The 23909-nt window shown below is 42.5% G+C and overlaps 1 protein-coding gene across 1 annotated transcript in view; it reads left to right on the top strand.

The window, feature by feature from the left end:
* The window catches only part of LOC126456111 (eukaryotic translation initiation factor 3 subunit A-like), a 160737-nt gene extending 137883 nt beyond the window's left edge, over positions 1-22854 (top strand). The window contains exon 3 of the mRNA XM_050091865.1: positions 22799-22854. Within this exon, the coding sequence (XP_049947822.1) occupies positions 22799-22854 (56 nt within the window). The remainder of the gene's footprint in view (positions 1-22798) is intronic.
* Positions 22855-23909: the final 1055 nt, after the last annotated feature.

The raw sequence follows: 23909 nt of genomic DNA on the forward strand, positions 1-23909 counted from the left end.
AAATTTACTCTGTAGGGATCAGAAAAGACGATCGTGTGAAACCCAGCTCACGCTATTCGTTCATGAGACTCAGAGGGTCATAGACACGGGTTCCCAGGTAGATGCTGTGTTTCTTGACTTCCGCAAGGCGTTCGATACGGTTCCCCACAGTCGTTTACTGAACAAAGTAAGAGCATATGGACTATCAGACCAATTGTGTGATTGGATTGAAGAGTTCCTAGATAACAGAACGCAGCATGTCTTTCTCAATGGAGAGAAATCTTCCGAAGTTAGAGTGATTTCAGGTGTGCCGCAAGGGAGTGTCGTAGGACCGTTGCTATTCGCAATATACATAAATGACCTTGTGGATAACATCGGAAGTTCACTGATTTTTTTTTTTTTTTGCGGAAGATGCTGTAGTATATGAGGAGGTTGTAACAATGGAAAATTGTACCGAAATGCAGGAGGATCTGCAACGAATTGACGCATAGTGCAGGGAATAGCAATTGAATCTCAATGTAGGCTGCGAATACATAGAAAGAAAGATCGTTTATCATTTAGCTACAATACAGCAGGTCAGCAACTGGAAGCAGTTAATTCCATAAATTATCTGGGAGTAGGCATTAGGAGTGATTTAAATGGATGATAATATAAAGTTGATCGTCGGTAAAGCAGATGCCAGACTGACATTCATTGGAAGAATCCTAAGAAAATGCAATCCGAAAACAAAGGAAGTAGGTTACAGAACACTTGGTCTCCCACTGCTTGAATATTGCTCAGCAATGTGGGATCCGTACCAGATAGGGTTGATAGAAAAGATAGAGAAGATCCAACGGAGAGCAGCGCGCTTCGTTACAGGATCAATTATTAATCGCGAAACCGTTACGGAGATGACAGATAAACTCCAGTGGAAGACTTTGCAGGAGAGACGCTCAGTAGCTCGGTACGGGCTTTTGTTGAAATTTCGAGAACATACTTTCACCGAGGAGTCAAGCATTATATTGCTCCCTCCTACGTATATCTTGCGAAGAGACCATGGGGATAAACTCAGAGAAATTAGAGCCCACACAGAGACATACCGACAATTTTCCTTTCCACGAACAATACGAGACTGGAATAGAAGGGCGATCCGACAGAAGTACTCAAAGTACCCTCCGCCACACACTGTCAGGTGGCTTGCGGAGTATGGATGTAGATGTAGATGTAGATACTGAGTAAGAATTTCAGTGAATAACCTAAAGCAGTTATCAGGAGATAGTAAATGGAAGTGGAATGTTGGCACCCGGCCTGCGTGGTGTTTACGTTCTGTTTGTATCTGCGTGCTACACGCATTCCGTTTGCAGTGCTATTTGCGTGCGCAGCACGGGGAACGTTCATGCTGGAATTCACGCCATTCACAAGGTGTGCCTTTAATATTAAAGAATCTCTGTTTGTGAGCGTACTACAGATACATCTCCCATTTTTAAGGTTGCAGTTGTACATACTAACGTCCCTGTCCATCCAAATGTCCACGAGTATCTTTCGCGTTGTCTTTATTTTTTGCATTTCTGAGCTTTGAAATCGGTAAGCTAATATATTCCGTAAGAACTGAAGCTACTTGATGCGTTTATTTTCTAATATCAAATGAAAATGACGTTTGACATCCGTCGCCTTCGACTTCGCTAAGGGCAGAAAATTGTTTGCAAAAAAACGTAGTTCTGTATCGGCAGTTTTCATCGTCACTTGAACGTGACCAGTGCTTGCTGAAAATAATAGTAACTAGTTCACAACGTACGTAAACATAATGGAACGCATGTTGATATATAAAAAGACCCTGTTTTTTTTCGGCGACACTGTCGACCCTTACTAACTGACACTTTGGCTTGTCTTTTTCGCCAGGATTGAATGTGGGATGATCGCTTGAATTTGGGAAGGCAAATGCTAGGCTTAGATTTGTCGGGAGACTCATAAACAAATGTAAACCGTCACTAAGGTGGAATCGCTTGCAAAACTTTAGTGTGACCAACTGTTGATTACTTTTCGGCGCTTTGCGTAATAAGTTGGATTAACTGATGAGCTAGAGACAGTGCAAAGAAGAGCTATGCACTACGATCCGGGTTTACTTAATTAGCCCGAGAAGATAACATAATGAAATTTTTCACTTGGTAGCGGAGTGTACGCTGAAATGAAACTTCCTGGCAGATTAAAACTGTGAGCTGGATTGAGATCCGAACTCGGGACGGTTGCCTTTCGCGGGCAAGTCCCCACCTCATGAGCTATCCCAGCATGACTTATGACCCACCCCCACAGCCTTACTGCAGTCAGTACCTCATCTACTACCTTCCAAACTCTCCAGCGAAACATGCGGGACTAGCACGCCTGAAAGGAAGGATATTGCTGAGACATAGCCACAGCCTGGGGGATGTTTCTGGAATAAAATTTTCAATCTTCGGCGGAGTGGGAGGTGTAATGACATTTCCTGGCAGATTAAACCTGTGTGGCGGACCGAGCCTCAAAAAAGGAACTTCTGCCTTTCACGGGCAAATGATCGTTCTGGAAACATATCCTAGGCTGTGTCTAAGCCATGTCTCCGCAACATCATTTATTCCGGGAGTGCTAGTTCTGTAAGTTTCGTAGAAGTTTGGAAGATGGGATACGAGTTACTGGCCGAAGTAAAACTATGAGGAAGGGTCATGAGTTGCGGTTGTTTAGCTCAGGAGATGAGCACCTTCCAGCGAAAGGCAAAAATCCTGAACTCGAGTCTCGGTCCAGCACACCAATTTAATCTGCTAGGAAATTCCAGGTTACAAAGCGTTTAATAAACCCGAATAGTATACCCAACAAGAAAGGTGTCGTGCATCGATGGTTTATTTTCCAATACATGTAACTTACTCTCACGTATCTGTTGAATAAGTACTATGGAGTAAAAGCTCAGGCTTAACAGAGGGGTACCGATAATTTTTCATTTCGGTAACGATCTGTGAATGGAATAGGAAGAGTTCAGGACGAGTCTAATACACCTTGCATCTTAAACCAGACAACGTACTGTGACCACCGCATAGCTGTTGGTGTACATATCGAATAAGAAAAATGGACAGTTTCACTGGTGTGCAGTTAGCCACGCGTTACAGGGCTCGGCACGTACGGGAGTTGGGCAGAAATATGGAATCACAGCGAAAAATGCATGCTTTAACATACATGCAGGTGATAAGTCAAGCCTGCCGATTGCACTGTTGTATCTGACCACGAATGGCACTTGTGGAATGTTCACAATACGTTGCAAGTGTGAGTTTTGGTCAGACCACTGCTCGTGTAGCTGTGAGTGCATTATGATGTCGGAACTATGCGAATCCGACTGTGAGTAAATTGTTCGTTCTCGTAGGGTGAATGCTTCCGTAACCAAGGTATCCGAAAGGTTTGGTGTTTCAAGAGGCATCATATCGCAGGTTTACATCACATACGGTGAAAGCGGAGAAACATCACCAGCTAAGTCACAACGCGGACAAATGGATACCTGTTGAATGATCTCGGCACATGGCTTTGGAAGAGGACTATGGCAGTAGCTCAAAATTCACTTCTAGTGAAGGTTATTGAGCCATGGCTCCATTGTGTTAGTAGACTGTTCTGTCTGGCGCCACTGGCTCAGGTGTAGTGACGACTATACCCCTTGCGGCCTCATTACCCATATCTATGAGGAAGAGTTGGTATCTGTGGGTTGTGTCCTTAGAAGGTCTTTGCTTGCTGATGTATATACGGGGTTTGCTGGCCCGAGAGGCAGGCAGTAAGTTTGGGGTTTGGCTGTGCGTCGCCACGAGAGGTGGTCACGAGGTTCAAAAATGGTTCAAATGGCTCTGAGCACTATGGGACTTAACTTCTGAGGTCATCAGTGCCCTAGAATTTAGAACTACTTAAACCTAAGTAACCTAAGGACATCACACACTTCCATGCCCGAGGCAGGATTCGAACCTGCGACCGTAGCGGTTGTGTGGTTCCAGACTGTAGCGCCTAGAACCGCTCGGCTACTCAGGCCGGCGGTCACGAGGTCCGAGCAGCCGAAGCCACGAGCTGCGCAAGGAGGACCTGCGCAGAGCGAAGATAATGGAGTACTACATCGGCGTCAGCGTCGACTACAAGCAGCAGGCCGACATCCCGTCGGCTGGTTGGCAACATTCGTGTCGGGGGACCGCTCATGGCCTGGCTGCCCTCTTCTACCTGTCTTTCATCGACACCACTCAGTAACCGCTGCGGCGCACCGTAGATCCATGGAACTTCTTGCTGATAAAGTGGAGTAACATTCGGTAATCCTCGTGGTAATTTGTTTCATTGTCTATCTGCTCTCCTTATTTTCCGGTTTGTACCCGAACCTTAGAGTTTTACTCGGTCGGCTGTTTGGACGTAAATACAGGCAGTAGTACTGTACTAAGACACTAGTTGTCGTTTGAAAGTTTGTCCCGCTATTATATTGTCTTTCCTTAATGTTCTAATTAATCTGCTCTTAGTCATAAATACAGCCGGAAAAATTGTACTAAGGCACATGCTGCCATTAAAAAAAAGAAGGACCTTGTGGTTAGGTTTAGCTGTTAACCGGTTCAGTTCTTGGATTGTAACTACATTTCTCAATCATTAGTTATAATCTGAACAACTTGTTGTACTAAGCCGTTCGTTTCTGTGTTTGAAAGACCGGGTCATTATTGGTGTATTTTAGCTGGATCTTGTGGTTTCGCCGAGTGAGTTCTCTAGTAACAAGTGTTCACAAGTAATGTTTTAAGACGTTCCTTCAGAGCGCTCTTAATAACTGACAATCAGTTTAACTTTGAAAATATTAACAGCCAACTGTCACTTGGGATTTAGTCAAAATAAAATTGTCAGAAGGGACTGGTTGGGATCCAATTGCACCTTGGTTGTTGATTGAAATTAAGAGGTTAGTTGCTTAGAAGTAAGCCTTATCATTGTCATACTGTTTGCTAATCTGTTTAACCTTTAAGTACAGGCGTGCGTCTGAACCCTGAACCTTCCGATATACAGCTTTCAAATTAAAAGTTAAGTCATCTGTTTTCAGTAATTTAATCACTCTTGTCATCAACGGTGCTTATTCAAGGTGGTCCAATTATCGTGACCAGGCTAAATATCTCATGAAATAAGCATCAAACGAAAAAAATACAAAGAACGAAACTTGTCTAGCTTGAAGGGGGAAACCAGATGGCGCTATGGTTGGCCCACTAGATGGTGCTGCCATAGGTCAAACGGATATCAACTGCGTTTTTTAAAATAGGAACCCCATTTTTTATTACGTATTAAACATATGGCTCACAATTTTAGACGAACAGTTGGTAACAGGTAGGTTTTTAAATTAAAATACAGAACGTAGGTATGTTTGAACATTTTATTTCGGTTGTTCCAATGTGATACATGTACCTTTGTGAACCCATCATTTCTGAGAACGCATGCTGTTACAGCGTGATTACCTGTAAATACCACATTAATGCAATAAATGCTCAAAATGATGTCCGTCAACCTCACTGCATTTGGCAATACGTGTAACGACATTCCTCTCAACAGCTAGTAGTTCCTCTTTCGTAATGTTCGCACATGCATTGTCAATGCACTGACGCATGTTGTCAGGCGTTGTCGGTGTATCAGGATAGCAAAATATCCTTCAACTTTCCCCACAGAAAGAAATCCGGGGACGTCAGGTCCGGTGAACGTGCGGGCCTTGGTATGGTGCTTCGACGACCAATCCACCTGTCATTAAATATGCTATTCAATACCGCTTCAACCGCACGCGAGCTATGTGCCGGACATCTATCATGTTGGAAGTACATCGCCATCCTGTCATGCAGTGAAATGTCTTGTAGTAACAGCAGTAGAACATTACGTAGGAAATCAACATTGTTGTTGTTGTTGTTGTGGTCTTCAGTCCTGAGACTGGTTTGATGCAGCTCTCCATGCTACTCTATCCTGTGCAAGCTTCTTCATCTCCCAGTACCTACTGCAAACTACATCCTTCTGAATCTGCTTAGTGTATTCATCTCTTGGTCTCCCTCTACGATTTTTACCCTCCACGCTGCCCTCCAGTGCTAAATTTGTGATCCCTTGATGCCTCAAACCATGTCCTACCAACCGATCCCTTCTTCTAGTCAAATTGTGCCACAAACTTCTCTTCTCCCCAATCCTATTCAATACCTCCTCATTAGTTACGTGATCTACCCACCTTATCTTCAGCATTCTTCTGTAGCACCACATTTCGAAAGCTTCTATTCTCTTCTTGTCCAAACTGGTTATCGTCCATGTTTCACTTCCATACATGGCTACACTCCATACAAATACTTTCAGAAACGACTTGCTGACACTTAAATCTATACTCGATGTTAACAAATTTCTCTTCTTCAGAAACGATTTCCTTGCCATTGTCAGTCTACATTTTATATCCTCTCTACTTCGACCATCATCAGTTATTTTACTCCCTAAATAGCAAAACTCCTTTACTACTTTAAGTGTCTCATTTCCTAATCTAATCCCCTCAGCATCACCCGATTTAATTTGACTACATTCCATTATCCTCGTTTTGCTTTTGTTGATGTTCATCTTATATCCTCCTTTCAAGACACTGTCCATTCCGTTCAACTGCTCTTCCAAGTCCTTTGATGTCTCTGACAGAATTACAATGTCATCGGCAAACCTCAAAGTTTTTACTTCTTCTCCATGAATTTTAATACCTACTCTGAATTTTTCTGTTGTTTCCTTCACTGCTTGCTCAATATACAGATTGAATAACATCGGGGAGAGGCTACAACCCTGTCTCACTCCTTTCCCAACCACTGCTTCCCTTTCATGCCCCTCGAATCTTATAACTGCCATCTGGTTTCTGTACAAATTGTAAATAGCCTTTCGCTCCCTGTATTTTACCCCTGACACCTTCAGAATTTGAAAGAGAGTATTCCAGTTAACGTTGTCAAAAGCTTTCTCTAAGTCTACAAATGCTAGAAACGTAGGTTTGACTTTTCTTAATCTTTCTTCTAAGATAAGTCGTAAGGTTAGTATTGCCTCACGTGTTCCAACATTTCTACGGAATCCAAACTGATCCTCCCCGAGGTCCGCTTCTATCAGTTTTTCCATTCGTCTGTAAAGAATTCGCGTTAGTATTTTGCAGCTGAGACTTATTAAACTGATAGTTCTGTAATTTTCACATCTGTCAACACCTGCTTTCTTTGGGATTGGAATTATTATATTCTTCTTGAAGTCTGTGGGTATTTCGCCTGTCTCATACATCTTGCTCACCAGATGGTAGAGTTTTGTCATGACTGGCTCTCCCAAGGCCATCAGTAGTTATAATGGAATAATGTCTACTCCCGGGGCCATGTTTCGACTCAGGTCTTTCAGTGCTCTGTCAAACTCTTCACGCAGTATCTTATCTCCCATTTCATCTTCATCTACATCCTCTTCCATTTCCATAATATTGTCCTCAGGTACATCTCCCTTGTATAAACCCTCTATATACTCCTTCCACCTTTCTGCCTTCCTTTCTTTGCTTAGAACTGGGTTTCCATCTGAGCTCTTGATATTCATACAAGTGGTTCTCTTCTCTCCAAAGTCCTCTTTAATTTTCCTGTACGCAGTATCTATCTTAGCCCTAGTGAGACAAGCCTCTACATCCTTACATTTCTACTCTAGCCATCCCTGCTTAGCCACTTTGCACTTCCTGTCAATCTCATTTTTGAGACGTTTGTATTCTTTTTTGCCTGCTTCATTTACTGCATTTTTATATTTTCTCCTTTCATCAATTAAATTCAATATTTCTTCTGTTACCCAAAGATTTCTATTAGCCCTCGTCTTTTTACCTACTTGATCCTCTGCTGCCTTCACTACTTCATCCCTCAGAGCTACCCATTCTTCTTCTACTGTATTTCTTTCCCCCATTCCTGTCAATTGTTCCCTTATGCTCTCCCTGAAACTCTCTACAACCTCTGGTTCGTTCAGTTTATCCAAATCCCATCTCCTTAAATTCCCGCCCTTTTGCAGTTTCTTCAGTTTCAATCTGCAGTTCATAACCAATAGATTGTGGTCAGAATCCACATCTGCCCCTGGAAATGTCTTACAATTTAAAACCTCGTTCCTAAATCTCTGTCTTATCATTATGTAATCTATCTGATACCTTTTAGTATCTCCAGGATTCTTCCAGGTATACAACCTTCTTTCATGATTCTTGAACCAAGTGTTAGCTTCCTCTTTCATTTCTTCCCCCCAATCCATATTCACCTGCTATGTTTCCTTCTCTCCCTTTTCCTACTGACGAATTCCAGTCACCCATGACTGTTAAATTTTCGTCTCCCTTCACCACCTGAATAATTTCTTTTATCTCGTCATACATTTCATCAATTTCTTCATCATCTGCAGAGCTAGTTGGCATATAAACTTGTACTACTGTAGTAGGCATGGGCTTTGTGTCTATCGTGGCCACAATAATGCGTTTACTATGCTGTTTGTAGTAGCTAATCCGCGCTCCAATTTTTTTATTCATTATTAAACCTACTCCTGCATTACCCTTATTTGATTTTGTATTTATAACCCTGTAATCACCTGACCAAAAGTCTTGTTCCTCCTGCCACCGAACTTCGCTAATTCCCACTATATCTAACTTTAACCTATCGATTTCCCTTTTTAAATTTTCTAACCTACCTGCCTGATTAAGGGATCTGACATTCCACGCTCCGATCCGTAGAATGCCAGTTTTCTCTCTCCTGATAACGACGTCCTCTTGAGTAGTCCCCGCCCGGAGATCCGAATGGGGGACTGTTTTACCTCCGGAATATTTTACCCAAGAGGACGCCATCATCATTTAATCATACAGTAAAGCTGCATGTCCTCGGGAAAAATTACGGCTGTAGTTTCCCCTTGCTTTCAGCCGTTCGCAGTACCAGCACAGCAAGGCCGTTTTGGTTAATGTTACAAGGCCAGATCAGTCAATCATCCAGACTGCTGCCCCTGCAACTACTGAAAAGGCTGCTGCCCCTCTTCAGGAACCACATGTTTGTCTGGCCTCTCAACAGATACCCCTCCGTTGTGGTTGCACCTACGGTACGGCTATCTGTATCGCTGAGGCACGCAAGCCTCCCCACCAACGGCAACGTCCATGGTTCATGGGGGGGAAATCAACATTGCACCATTTAGATAGCCATCGACAAAATGGGGGCCAATTATTATTCCTTCCATAATGCCGCACCATACATTAACCCGCCAAGGTCTCTGATGTTCCACTTGTCGCAACCATCGTGGATTTTCCGTTGCCCAGTAGTGCATATTATGTCGGTTTACGTTACCGCTGTTGGTGAATGACGCTTCGTCGCTAAATAGAACGCGTGGAAAAAAATCTGTCGTTGTCACGTAATTTCTCTTGTGCCCAGTGGCAGAACTGTACACGACGTTCAAAGTCGTCTCCATGCAATTCCTGGTGCATAGAAATATGGTACGGGTGCTATCGATGTTGATGTAGCATTCTCAACACCGACGTTTTTGAGATTCCCGTTTCTCGCGGAATTTGTCTGCTACTGATGTGCGGATTAGCCGCGACAGCAGCTGAAACACCTACTTGGGCATCATTTGTTGCAGGTCGTGGTTGACGTTTCACATGTGGCCTCTATCACCAAGCGAGAAAAGTGGTCCAACTAAAACATTCATATTTCTTTACGTACTACACGAATATGTAATAAAAAATGAGGGTTCCTACTTTAAATAAACGCAGTTGGTATCTGTTTGACCTATGGCAGCGCCATCTAGCGGGCCAACCATAGCGCCATCTGGTTTCGCCCTTCAAGTTAGACTAGTTTCTTTCTTTGTAGGTTTTTCGTTTCATGCTTATTTTGTGAGATATTTGGCCGGGTCACTATCATTGGACCACCCTGTATAGTTTCATGTGTTACAGAAAGTTAGTAAACATCGCTGTTTCACCCGATAACGGGCGGGCTGCAGGTCCGACCGTCTGGTAATTATTGTTATATTGTTTGCTATTTTGCAATACAGCACTTCAGATTTTTTTTGCAAGGATTAAAAGCTTATTCAAGGTAAGGTTTAAGGTCAAAAAATGTAGCAAATTTGTTTATTTCGTTAAAGAAAATTTTATGGTTAAATTCTTCGATCGTCTGTAAAACACAGTTTATATTTTGTTAAATAGAAATAGAATTGCAAAGAAAGTTGTATTGGTGGGTCCTCCCATCCACGTTTTCCTTAGTTCCAGTGAGTAACACGTATTAGTCATATTCGCGGACCCTGTCATCAGCAAAACAACACGAAGAGAGCTCCATAAACTGGAAGTTGCAACGTGAATTCAAATTCCAAAACACAGATCAGTGATGCAAATGAGCATAACAGAGAAACGTGGTGCCAAAGCCTTAAAAACCTGGACAATGAAGCAATGGAAAAAAAGTCATTTGGTCGGATGAGTCTTGTTTCACACTGTTTCCTGCTTCTGGCAGAATTTACGTTTCCAAGAGTAAAAGATGTCGAGGGTTCGTCGATGATTTGGACAGCCATATAGTGGAATTCCATGGGCGCCTTTGTTACTGTGTTAGGTCGCATTACTGCCAAGGTCAGAGTGACCATTTCGGCTGATAAGGTGCATTTCACGTTACATTGTCTGTTCCCCAATGGTGGTGCTTTGTTTCAAGACGACAGTCACCCTGTTAACACAGCTGGCATTGTCCAGGATTGGTTTTGTCAACACTTGAATCAATTTTCACATCTTCCTTGGGTACCACAGTCACCAGATAACAATATTATTGAGCCTTTGTCGTCTACTTTGGGGAGCAGGGCTCCATTATCTTTACTTCACTTTTTGCAGGAAGTATGGTATGAATGGTATTTGATTTATTTGAAAACCGTACAGTCAGGCTCCAGCTGCCGTCTGTTACACACGTGGAGAGTGGCAAGTTACATATTTAGCTTCTTCAGGGTTGTCTTAGTACAGTGTATTAAATTTTGTGGTTGTTTTTGTATTCAAGAGGTGTTGTCTCTCGTTTTTGTAACTGTAAAGTGTCGTCAGATAGTCTGTAGTCCAGTTTCCATTTCCGCTGAACGGCCAGCTACCCAGTTCATAAAGTGTGAGCCTCCACTGGTGACATATCAAGAGGTTAGTAAGTTGCATATCTATGTTTCTGCCTGTGATTTTATAGTCAGTTCTTACGTTAGTAACACTGGCGTGAGGCAGAATGTGTCCACGCTGTGTCCGGACGCAGGGTGAGCTGATCGCAGTTCGCGAAACAGCTGAATACGCTTTCAGCTACAGTCAGTTGTTTTCACGCTGCTTCCTCGGGAAGCAGCGGTGGTGAAGAATCCGGCGCGTCGCATGAGACACCTCTGATGTCTTTTGTTTCGCCCATGGGCTCTGATGCTGATGTGTGATGGATGCGGCCTCAGCCGGAGGATGAGTGGCGGGTGATACCGCTTTCGCATCGTTCGAGGCGTAGAGCAGATGTGGAGGCTGGCCGTCTGGCCTCGGTCTTTCACCATGTGAGCGGTCAGGTGGACGCACATACAGCAGGGTCCGGGCAGAGAAAGGGGGAAGATTTTACTAGTTATTTGGTGCTCCAGCATTAGGTGCATTATGGAGCTCCTTAAGGAGATAGCGTTCAGGGTCAGAAAGAAAGCTTTTGGCCCCGAGGTATGTCTGCTGGGGGGCATCATACGAAATATGGATGAGGTCTTGCCTGCGGCTATCGAACTTGTAGGCTACAATCGTCTGCAAGTTGTGGCTCACGTTGGCACCAACGACGCCTGTCGCTTGGTCTCTGAAGCTATCATTAGTTCACACAGGCGGTTGGCGGACCTGGTGAACGTAGCTGGCCTCGTGCGCGGGGTGCCAGCAGAGCTCGCAATCTGTAACATTGTAACTGGGGTCCTTTTGGCTGGAGCCGGATGGACTCGTCGACTCTGTGACGGCCTTCACTGCAGATATCTGGATCTGCATTATCGTATAGGGAATTGCAGGACTAACCTTGACTGGTTAGGCGTACACTACGCAAAGGAAGCAGCTACTCAGGTAGCAGAGTAGCTGTGGAGTGCACAGGATGGTAGGCTGAGGTGCTCTGATGAACACTAGCCAGACGACTCGCAGGTAGCGAAATCAGACAGCGTTCAGAGTGAGGACACTTAGACTATCATAATTTTATCAGTAAATTGTGGAAGCATTTGTAACAAATTTTCCGAATTTACTGTCCCCCAGAAAATTTTTCGCGCTGAAATCGTTCTCCGGACCGCGAGCTGGCTGAAGCCCGTTATGGAAAGCTTTGACATATTTAGCGATTCACGGCAAGTACATCAAAAAGACACTTTAGACGCCTTGGGAGGACATGTGTTTAATGCAGCTGACACAAACATTGCAACAGTCTAACAGTGAAGTTACCTGTTCGCTTGTAACAGGTGTAGGTAAAATCATGTTAACTGTTGGATGTTCTTAAAGGCCGCGCGATTACCTCGACGTTGATTTCCCGTAAAACCAACCCCCCTCCCTTTCTCTCCCTCTCCCCCGACACCAACAGCATTTTTTCTGTGACGGTTTTAGAGTCATTCGAAGAAAGTCAACGGTTAGTAGCGCGGAAATACTCAGGTCATTCATTGGAGGCGACCTTAACTTACCGAGTAGAGACTGGGACGTTTGTAGATTCGATTCAGGGGATAGACAGACGTCCTAAACACGTTTTTCGGAAAATTTCTTGAGTAGCTAGCTTTACAGCCCACATATATTTGAATATTGTAGACCTTGTAGCTACAAACAGGCCTGACCTAATCAACGGCGTCACTATATAGACAGGGATGACATCGAAACGACTTTGGTTGCTAATGTTAGTAAATCAGTTACGAAGGTTAGCTGAGTATTTCTAGTAAAAAGAGCAGTCACACAGCTGTTAGCATCTGACTTAGAAGTTGGACTGACATCAATTCGTTCCAGTACGATGGACGTGGAGGAATTATGGGCAAAATTTAAACGGTTTGTGACACATACTCTGGAGAAATATGTGCTGAGTTAAATGTATTAAGGACGATAAAAAACCATCTTCATTTAACAATAAAAATGAAAAAATACTGAGAAAGTAAAGGCTGTTGTACTCTCGGTTCAAAAGAGAAACCGATGTTACCTATATTGGTCTGTAAGAGAACGCGCAAATGTCGACAGCCTAAAGTTAACAGAAATTCGTGTGTCTGTAAAACGATCGATGTGCGATTCTTACGACTACCACCTTCATACCTTAGGAAGAATGTTGCCGAGAACCGGAGGAAATTTTGGTCCTACGTAAAATGGCTAAGTGGATCTAAGGCTCCTAGCCAGTCATTCGTCGAACAGTCTGGTGTGGCAGTAGCAGACAGAAAAAGTAAAGCGGAAGTTTTAAATCTCGCATTTAAGAAGTCATTCATGCACGAGAATCGTACGAACATACCGTCATCTGGACGTCGCACAGATCCCAGTGTGAAGGACTTAGTAACAAGCACCCCTGGCGTACAGAAACAACTGAAAGAGCTGACAGCGAATAAGTCGCCAGGTGCTTATCGAATCCCAATTCGGTTTTTACAGCCCTGATCCCTTACTTAGCTTGCATTTATCGCGAATCTCTCGCCTGTCGCGAAGTCCCTAGCAACTCAAAAAATCAGGGATGACTCCTGAAAATTACAGCCATGAGTAAAGTAATATACGTGTACACCGTATAAGAAGGGTAAAATGACAGAGCCACGAAATTACAGACCAATATAGGTAACAAATATAGGTATCATCGATTTGCTGCAGAATCCTTGAACATATTTGCATTTCGAATATAATAAATTATCTTGTGAGGAAAGAGTTTCTGTCCAAGAATTAGTATGGTTTTAGAAGGCACCGCTCATGCGAAACTCAGCTTACCTTTTTCTCAGACGGTAACCTGCGAACTATGGATGGAGAGCAACAGGCGGATTCCGTATTCCTACTCTAAAGCGCCAAAGAAACTGGTATAGGCGCTCGTATTCAAGTACAGAGATATACACACAGACAAAATTCGACGCTGTGATCAGCAATGCCTGTATGCGACAAGAGAATGGCGCAGTTGTTAGATCGGTTACGGTTGCTACAATTGCAGGTTACCAAGATTTAAGTGAGTCTGAATGTGGTGTTATAGTCGGCGCACGAGCGATGGGACACAGCATCTCCGAGGTAGCGATGAAGTGGGAACTTTCGCGTACGACCATTTCACGAGTGTACCGTGAATATCAGGAATCCGGTAAAACATCTCCGACATCGCTGCGGCCGGAAAAGGGACCAACGACGACTAAAGAGAATCGTTCAGCATGACAGAAGCTGAATCCTTCTGCAGATTTCAATGCTTGGCCATGAGCAAGTCTCAGCTTACGAACCATCCGACGAAAAATCATCTATATGGGCTTTCGGAGCCGAAGGCTCACTCGTGTACACTTGATGATTGCATGACACAAAGCTGTACACCTCTCTTGGGCCCATCAACACCGATATTGGACTGTTGTTCACTGGAAACGTGTTGCCTGGTCGGACGAATCTCGTTTCAAATTTTATCGCGTGGAAGGATGTGATGGGGTATGAAGACAACCTCATGAATCTATGGACCCTCCATGTCAGCAGGGGACTGTTCAAGCTGGTGGAGGCATGTGCGGTTGGAGTGATACGGGACGCCTGATATGTCTAGATACGACTCTGATAGGTGACTCGTACGTAAGCATCCTGTGTGATCATTTACATCCATTCATGTCGATTGAGCATTCCGCCGGACGTGGAAATTCCAGCAGGACAATGTGTCATCCCAAACGTCCAAAATTGCTACAGAGTGGCTCCATGAACACTCTTCTGAGCTTAAACACTTCCGCTGGCACCAGACTCCCCAGACACGAACGTTATTGAACATATCTGGGATGCGTTGCTATGCAGTGGTAATTTATGTACTTCAGTAATCCTCACATCTAATGTTACAGCATGGGTAATGGTCACAACACTGTTGTTATTGCACTTTGTTCCCTCGATGTGTCCAACATATTTCGCTCTGAAAACAAAACTGCAGTATTAAATAGTATAGAGTATAATTTTATGCTTTTGCCAGTGCGAGTGCAGCAATATGCGCTGTAGACCTGGAAACTCTAGAGCACAAATTACTTTGAATGCTCCGAGCTCTTTCATGAAAATGGTTCTGTAACTCTTTGTTGTTCCTTGCGGGTTGGAAAATGAATTAAATTATTTCTCCGATTCCATCAGCTTGATATTTTAAGCAGACAGACTAGGTGCTTTGTAAGATTTAGAGGAAAGAGTTTGGTCCATACATCGGTTTGTCGTTTATATTGTGCGACCTTTACCAGTGGACCACGACCAGAAATAGTACCATGACAGTTCAAGTGGAAGCAAGTACCTCCTGCAGAAACTCCGCATGCTACAATCTTGCTAGTTCATGCAGAAGACCGTTATGTGATTTTATTTCAGTGATATCAAAATTAATTCAAAAGGACGCACTGCATAGCCGAGGCATCTGGTGAATGGCGATGCATAAAATAAGAAAAGAAACGTATTCAAGCGATTGTAACACACCTCCAGGGAGTCAAGGAGTTAAAATTCTCATTCAGTGTAGCACATCCTTCATTACGACCAAATTATGACCTAGCCAGTTGTGAAGTTCAATCATGTGGTGATCGGACGCTAACTTGTTACACGAGAGGTCTGGGTTCGTTTATCGATTCAAGCGACAATTTCGAACAGGAACGAACAGACCCAATTCACCTTTGGTGACGCCAAGTGATGAAAGTAGGATTGTACCGTGGTTCTGATTTCACATTGAAAATAATATCCACCCACTACTGACTGGAGCGTATCATTAGGCTGAAGTCGTGTTATTTGGAAACTCTGTCACCAGTAAGCTTTCTTACACTAGATATTTTATCTTACGAACCAATCATCACGTAATAACCAGGCACTTATTATTTTAACTTGGGTTCTTGAAAATATTGGTGTTGACTGAGATGTGACAGCTTTGAGATGATATTCTTCCACCAGCTTGTTGTTTCCAAAAATTTCGAACTCCTCAATGTCTCCAAAAAAGGCGTGTGGGTCCAGCTCAAAAGTTTTCATCATGTCGTTTCAAACCCTAGTGTGCAGTGGTGGACAATAACAACTGGTACCAATTTCGATTTCCAGTAAGACTCAGAAATTCTCATCATACCATTTCAGGCTCAAACATTTGTTTATAGCTGCTGATGAAAAAGAATTCGATGTTCAACATCTCTTCGCGCACAGTAAAGAACGACGTTATGTGCCAGGTTTAACTCCAACCCACTACTTTACGGAACGTTGTTTCTAGATCAAACGTGCGCATATCTCGTTAACGGTGAGAGCAACCGGTATTTAACGTCTATTCGTGACTAGAATACAACGGTGATCGGTGTTGGTTTCGAGTCCCAGTAAGGAAAAGTTTTTCGTATCGCCATTTCAGGTTGAAACAACCACTGGTGAAAAATTCTAATACCGAACATCTGACTGTGTTTAGTTAATAATTAAATTTGGTGATGGGTTGTAATTTGCGTTTAACAAAATCTACAGTCACGAGTCACGTTATTTCAAATTCGTGGGCGTGTATCACTTTTTACTAAGTCTACAAAGAAAAAATTGGAAAAAATAAGTTCTCCAATTAATATGCAGTTTGATCTGGCATTAAAATTTAATATGTTTACGGATATTTAATGTATTTATAGACTACAATTATAGATTCAGAATTTAGTTATTCAAGGCCGAGAATACTTTTCTTATTTTCTCTTTTCTCAGTACTAAGCAAAACATTTCCCTCAGATCTATACAGTTTGGCTATTATCGATGTCCTGTGCAATTTGCGTGGTTCGTCTTTATTTCTAGTGTGCATAAAATAAATGTGAAAGTTACATGAATATGCTTAGGCTACATTTTATCCATATCTTTTCAATGTGAATTTCTGCTACTTGACAGGTACATGGCTGGATCAGTGCCAAATATTTATACACAAAAATTCAGCCAACGTAAATCGGTGCCCACAAACCTCGCAAAGCAACCAGTCGATTGACTTGTAATTTCGACACAGCGTTTTACTGGGAAGTGCGCATATATATATATATATATATATATATATATATATATATATATATATATATATAAGCTGGAAAATTGTGTTACCAAAGATCTCGTAAAGTTCTTAATCAGTTTACTTCAGATTTTTACACGTTAACTCTAATGAATATTGAGGTGGACATAGATTATATATTCTTAATATATATAATACATAAATATGTACGTAGCGTATAAAGGAGAACCATTGTTAGAAAAACCTGTAAAATATGTTCTTGACAGATTTATTTATTATTTTAGACACTGAGATGTACAATAATCTATATATTTTAACGGATATAGTATATAAATAGTGTTTGTTGTTGTGGTCTTCAGTCCTGAGACTGGTTTGATGCAGCTCTCCATGCTACTCTATCCTGTGCAAGCTTCTTCATCTCCCAATATGTACTGCAGCCTACATCCTTCTGAATCTGTTTAGTGTATTCATCTCTTGGACTCCCTCTACGATTTTTACTCTCCACGCTGCCCTCCAATACTAAATTGGTGATCCCTTGATGCCTCAGAACATGTCCTACCAACCGATCCCTTCTTCTTGTCAAGTTGTGTCACAAACTCCTCTTCTCCCCAATCCTATTCAATATCTCCTCATTAGTTATGTGATCTACCCATCTAATCTTCAGCATTCTTCTGTAGCACCACATTTCAAAAGCCTCTATTCTCTTCTTGTCCAAACTATTTATCGTCCACGTCTCACTTCCATACACGGCTACACTCCATACAAATACTTTCAGAAAACGACTTCATGACCCTTAAATCTATACTCAATGTTAACAAATTTCTTTTCTTCAGAAACGCTTTACTTGCCATTGAAAGTCTACATTTTATATCCTCTCTATTTCGACCATCATCAGTTATTTTCTCCTCAAATAGCAAAACTCCTTTACTATTTAAGTGTCTCATTTCCTAATCTAATTCCCTCAGCATCACCCGACTTAATTCGACTACATTCCGTTATCCTCGTTTTCCTTTTGTTGATGTTCATCTTATGTCCTCCTTTCAAGACACCGTCCATTCCGTTCAACTGCTCTTCCAAGTCCTTTGCTGTCTCTGACAGAATTACAATGTCGTCGGCGAACCTTAAAGTTTTTATTTCTTCTCCATGGATTTTAATACCTACTCCGAATTTTTCTGTTGTTTCCTTTACTGGTTGTTCAATATACAGATTGAATAACATCTGGGAGAGGCTACAACCTTGTCTCACTCCCTTCCCAACCACTGCTTCCCTTTCATGTCCCTCGACTCTTATAACTGCCATCTGGTTTCTGTACAAATTGTAAATAGCCTTTCGCTCCCTGTAGTTTACCCCTGCCACCTGCTGAATTTGAGAGTATTCCAGTCAACATTGTCAAAAGCTTTCTCCAAGTCTACAAATGCTAGAAACGTAGGTTTGCCTTTTCTTAATCTAGCTTCTAAGATAAGTCGTAGGATCAGTATTGCCTCACGTGTTCCCATATTTCTACGGAATCCAAACTGATCTTCCCCGGAGTCAGCTTCTACCAGTTTTTCCATTCGTCTGTAAAGAATTCGCGTTAGTATCTGTCAACACCTGCTTTCTTTGGTATTGGAATTATTATATTCTTCTTGAAGTCTGAGGGTATTTCGCCTGTCTCATACAGTTTGCTCACCAGATGGTAGAGTTTTGTCAGGACTGGCTCTCCCAAGGCTATCAGTAATTCTAATGGAATGATGTCTACTCCTGGGGACTTGTTTCGACTTAGGTCTTTCAGTGCCCTATCAAATTCTTCACGCTGTATTATATCTCCCATTTCATCTTCATCTACAGCCTCTTCCCTTTCTATAACGTTGCTCTCAAGTATATCGCCCTTACATAGTCCCTCTATATACTCCTTCCACCTTTCTGCTTTCCCTTCTTTGCTTAGAACTGGGCTTCCATCTGAGCTCATGATATTCATACAAGTGGTTCTCTTTTCTCCAAAGGTGTCTTTAATTTTTCTGTAGGCAGTATCTATCTTACTCCTAGTGACATAAGCCTCTACATCCTTACATTTGTCCTCTAGCCATCCGTGCTTAGACATTTAGCACTTGATGTCGATTTCATTTTTGAGACGTTTGTATTCCTTTTTGCCTGCTTCATTTACTGCGTTTTCATATTTTCTGCTTGCATCAATTAAATTCAATATTTCTTCTGTTACCCAAGGATTTCTACTAGCCCTCGTCTTTTTACCTACTTGATCCTCTGCTGCCTTCACTACTTCATCCCTCAAAGCTAACCATTCTTCTTCTACTGTATTTCTTTCCCCCATTCTTGTCAATTGTTCCCTTATGCTCTTCCTGAAACTCTGTATAACCTCTGGTTTAGTCAGTTTATCCAGGTCCCATCTCCTTAATTTCCCACCTTTTTGCAGTTTCTTCAGTTTTAATCTACAGCTCATAACCAATAGATTGTGGTCAGAGTCCACATCTGCCCCTGGAAATGTCTTACAATTTAAAACCTGGTTCCTAAATCTCTGTCTTATCATTATATAATCTATCTGAAACCTGTCAGTATCTCCAGGCTTCTTCCATGTATACAACCTCCTTTTATGTTTCTTGAACCAAGTGTTAGCTATGATTAAGTTGCGCTCTGTGCAAAATTCTACCAGGCGGCTTTCTCTTTCATTTCTTCCCCCCAATCCATATTCACCTACTACATTTCCTTCTCTTCCTTTTCCTACTATCGAATTCCTGTCACCCATGACTATTAAATTTTCGTCTCCTTTCACTACCTGAATAATTTCTTTTATCTCATCATACATTTCTTCAATTTCTTCGTCATCTGCAGAGCTAGTTGGCATATAGACTTGTAGTACTGTCGTAGGCGTTGGCTTCGTGTCTATCTTGGCTACAATAATGCGTTCACTATGCTGTTTGTAATAGCATACCCGTACTCCTATTTTTTTATTGATTAATAAACCTACTCCTGCATTACCCCTATTTGATTTTGTATTTATAACCCTGTATTCACCTGACCAAAAGTCTTGTTCCTCCTGCCACCGAACTTCGCTAATTCCACTATATAAATAGTAATAGTATATAGTATGTAAATAAATATGTATTATATAAAGAAATAAATATATATAAATACAGTATTTGAGATTGTGAAACGTTGTTAGTGAAACTCTCAAAAAGTCCTTTATCGATTTACCTCAAATTTTAAACGACAGTCTATTAAACAGGTAACCTGCGAAATCTGAATATACAATAAGAATAATCAAGGCTCAAGATCAAAGAGGAGGACAAGAGGAGATGGACAGAGGATCTGGAGGAAATTGACATAGAGAGCAGATAGGAGTAGATGGACAGAGCGGATAAGAGATAGTGGGGGGAGGGAGGAGATGGACAAAGAGAGGGTGAAGCGGAGATGGACAGTAACAGGGGAGAAGGACATTGGACGAGACTTTCATTTTCTTTGTTTCCATTTAACTAGACTGAGCCACAGCATCGTGTGGCCAGGCACAACTGGTTGTTGTTGTTGTCGTTGTTGTTGCGGTCTTCAGTCCTGAGACTGGTTTGATGCAGCTCTCCGTGCTACTCTATCCTGTGCAACCTTCTTCATCTCCCAGTACTTGCTGCAGCCTACATCCTTCTGAATCTGCCTAGTGTATTCATCTCTTGGTCGCCCTCTACGATTTTTACCCTCCATGCTGTCCTCCAGTACTAAATTGGTGATCCCTTGATGCCTCATAACATGCCCTACCATCCGATCCCTTATTCTAGTCAAGTTGTGCCGCAAACTCCTCTTCTCGCCAATTCTATTCAATACCTCATTATGTGATCTACCCATCTAATCTTCAGCATTCTTCTGTAGCGCCACATTTCGAAAGCTTCTATTCGCTTCTTGTCCAAACTATTTATCGTCCATGTTTCACTTCCATACATGGCTACACTCCATACAAATACTTTCAGAAATGACTTCCTGACACTTACATCAATACTCGATGTTAACAAATTTCTCTTCTTCAGAAACGCTTTTCTTGCCATTGCCAGTCTATATTTTATATCCTCTCTACTTCGACCATTATCAGTTATTTTGCTCCCCAAATAGCAAAACTCCCTTACTACTTTAAGTATCTCATTTCCTAATCTAATTCCCTCAGCATCACCCGACTTAATTCGACTACATTCCATTATCCTCGTTTTGCTTTTGTTGATGTTCATCTTATACCCTCCTTTCAAGACACTGTCCATTCCGTTCAACTGCTCTTCCAAGTCCTTTGCTGTCTCTGACAGAATTACAATGTCATCGGCGAACCTCAAAATTTTTATTTCTTCTCCCTGGATTTTAATGCCTACTCCGAATTTTTCTTTTGTTTCCTTCACTGCTTGCTCAATATGCAGATTGAACAACATTGGGGAGATGATACAACCCTGTCTCACTCCCTTCTCAACCACTGCTTCTCTTTCATGTCACTCGACACTTACAACTGCCATCCGGTTTCTGTACAAATTGTAAATAGCCTTTCGCTCCCTGTATTTTACCCCTGCCACCTTCAGAATTTTCAAGAGAGTATTCCAGTCAACATTGTCAAAAGCTTTCTCTAAGTCTACAAATGCTAGAAACTTAGGTTTGCCTTTCATTAGTCTTTCTTCTAAGGTAACTCGTAGGGTCAGTATTGCCTCACGTATTCCAACATTTCTACGGAATCCAGACTGATCTTCCCCGAGGTCGGCTTCTACCAGTTTTTCCATTCGTCTGTATAGAATTCGCGGTTGGAATTTTGAAGCTGTGACTTATTAAACTGATAGGTAATTTTCACATCTGTCAACACCTGCTTTCTTTGGGATGCGGTTCTAGGCGCTACAGTCTGGAACCGCGCTACCGCTACGGTCAAAGGTTCGAATCCTACCTCGGGCATGGATGTGTGTGATGTCCTTAGGTTGGTTAGGTTTAAGTAGTTCTAAGTTCGGGGGACTGATGACCTAAGATGTTAAGTCCCATAGTGCTCAGAACCATTTTTTCTTTGGGATTGGAATTATTATATTCTTCTCGAAGTCTGAGGGAATTTCGGCTGTCTCATACATCTTGCTCACCAGATGGTAGAGTTTTGTCAGGACTGGCTCTCCCAAGGCTGTCAGTAATTCTGATGGAATGTTGTCTACTCGTGGGGCCTTGTTTCGACTTAGGTCTTTCACTGCTCTGTCAAACTCTTCACGCAGTATCATATCTCCCATTTCATCGTCATCTACATCCTCTTCCATTTCCATAATATTGTTCTCAAGAACATCGTCCCGGTATAGACCCTCTATATACTCCATCCACCTTTCTGCTTTCCCTTCTTTGCTTAGAACTGGGTTTCCATCTGAGCTCTTGATATTCATACAAGTGGTTCTCTTTTCTCCAAAGGTTTGTTTAATTTTCCTGTAGACGTCACTGGCCACCTTACCCATTAGACCTGGAGGTCGCTGAGTAGGAAGTGCGTCTCACTCAATAACAGTGCAGGCTCTTAAAAATAAATAAAAATCAAAGAGTATAGTGGGCGCCTGCAGTCGAACTCTGGTACAAATTGCAGAGCGACACCAGCAATACTGCACGGTATTGCTAAGATTCGGCGCCAAGGCACATATAAAGTAAAACAGTTTGCAGCACCCGAAGAAGACAACCAGGTCAGTCGTTAAAACACTGTGCAGGAAAATTGTGTGAAGCCGGATGAGCACCCCAAGGCACACCATTAACATTCGCATTGTTTATTTCTTTTTATTTATGAACTGTTTCAGGCATCGTGTACATGGCTACTGAAGGCAAGTGCTCGGATAGGAGAGAGATAGACTAATTAAGAGCCCCCTCCCTCTCCATTAGCTGCCTGGCACACGCAGCGGCAGACTTGGACGGCAGTCAAGATGGGTGTCCGTCCCGCTCCCTGCCGACACAGGGGTAACTTCCGGCGGCCCGGCAAATTACCGCCTCGTCTAGCGTTATGTTATTAGCGACGCCCAACTTGCGTCTCGCTTCTCCATCGACAAATTGAACTTGAGCGGCCGCCCGTCGTGCGGTTTATTAGACAGTTCCGCTCAAGCAGACTATTCTCTACCGCCCGGCACGGACTCCTCGGCTCAGAGTACCTAATACTCCAGGAAACGAGTGCCCTGCCATGTGCGGATTAAAACTGAGAAGACTTCTTTCAAATGTACTCTAAAGGAAGTTGTAAATGGCCAAACGATTCCAGAGACTTAAGAAACGCAGGGATCGCCTACTTATGATACCGCGACCGTTGTAATTAATGCACAGTACACAGCCACAGCACTATCTGACCGTTCTCATAAGGTATTTACGTATTTAAATCCACAGGCTCGAAAAACAACTGGCTTCAGTTACACGAATTGCGTCGCCTGGAATATCTCTTAGTAAGCTGTTTCAGGAGTTATACAGATATATATTAGATTCTAAAATGATATATGTTAACTGTCGTATAAGCCTGTAACAGAACTCTTCCTGGTTATTGATTTTAGATATCAAGGTATTTTTGACCACGAACAAACACGAGTTTCTCGCCACAGGTTAGTATTTTACGATATTTTATGTAGGTGACAAACAGGGAAACTTGACTGTGAAACATGGCTAAGTCAGAGCCTATGCTTTACGCTTTGTACTCTGAGTTACATCCTTCTTCATCCAGATCAGCAAGCCGCGTGCTGGAAATCACCCCTCTCCCCGTCTTCCAAGAAACGTGGTATGAACCAGCCATCCAGCCAATCAGGGGACTTATCGCCAACTCCCTCCCCTTACCCCCACCCCCACCCCCCACCCCGCCTATCGCCAATCTGTATATCTGTGGTTTCTTTCTTAATCATTGCGTTATTTATTTCACGTACTTGCGGTAACTTCCGA

Source organism: Schistocerca serialis, chromosome 2 (assembly GCF_023864345.2).
Source record: "Schistocerca serialis cubense isolate TAMUIC-IGC-003099 chromosome 2, iqSchSeri2.2, whole genome shotgun sequence".
Taxonomy (NCBI): Eukaryota; Metazoa; Arthropoda; class Insecta; order Orthoptera; family Acrididae; genus Schistocerca; species Schistocerca serialis.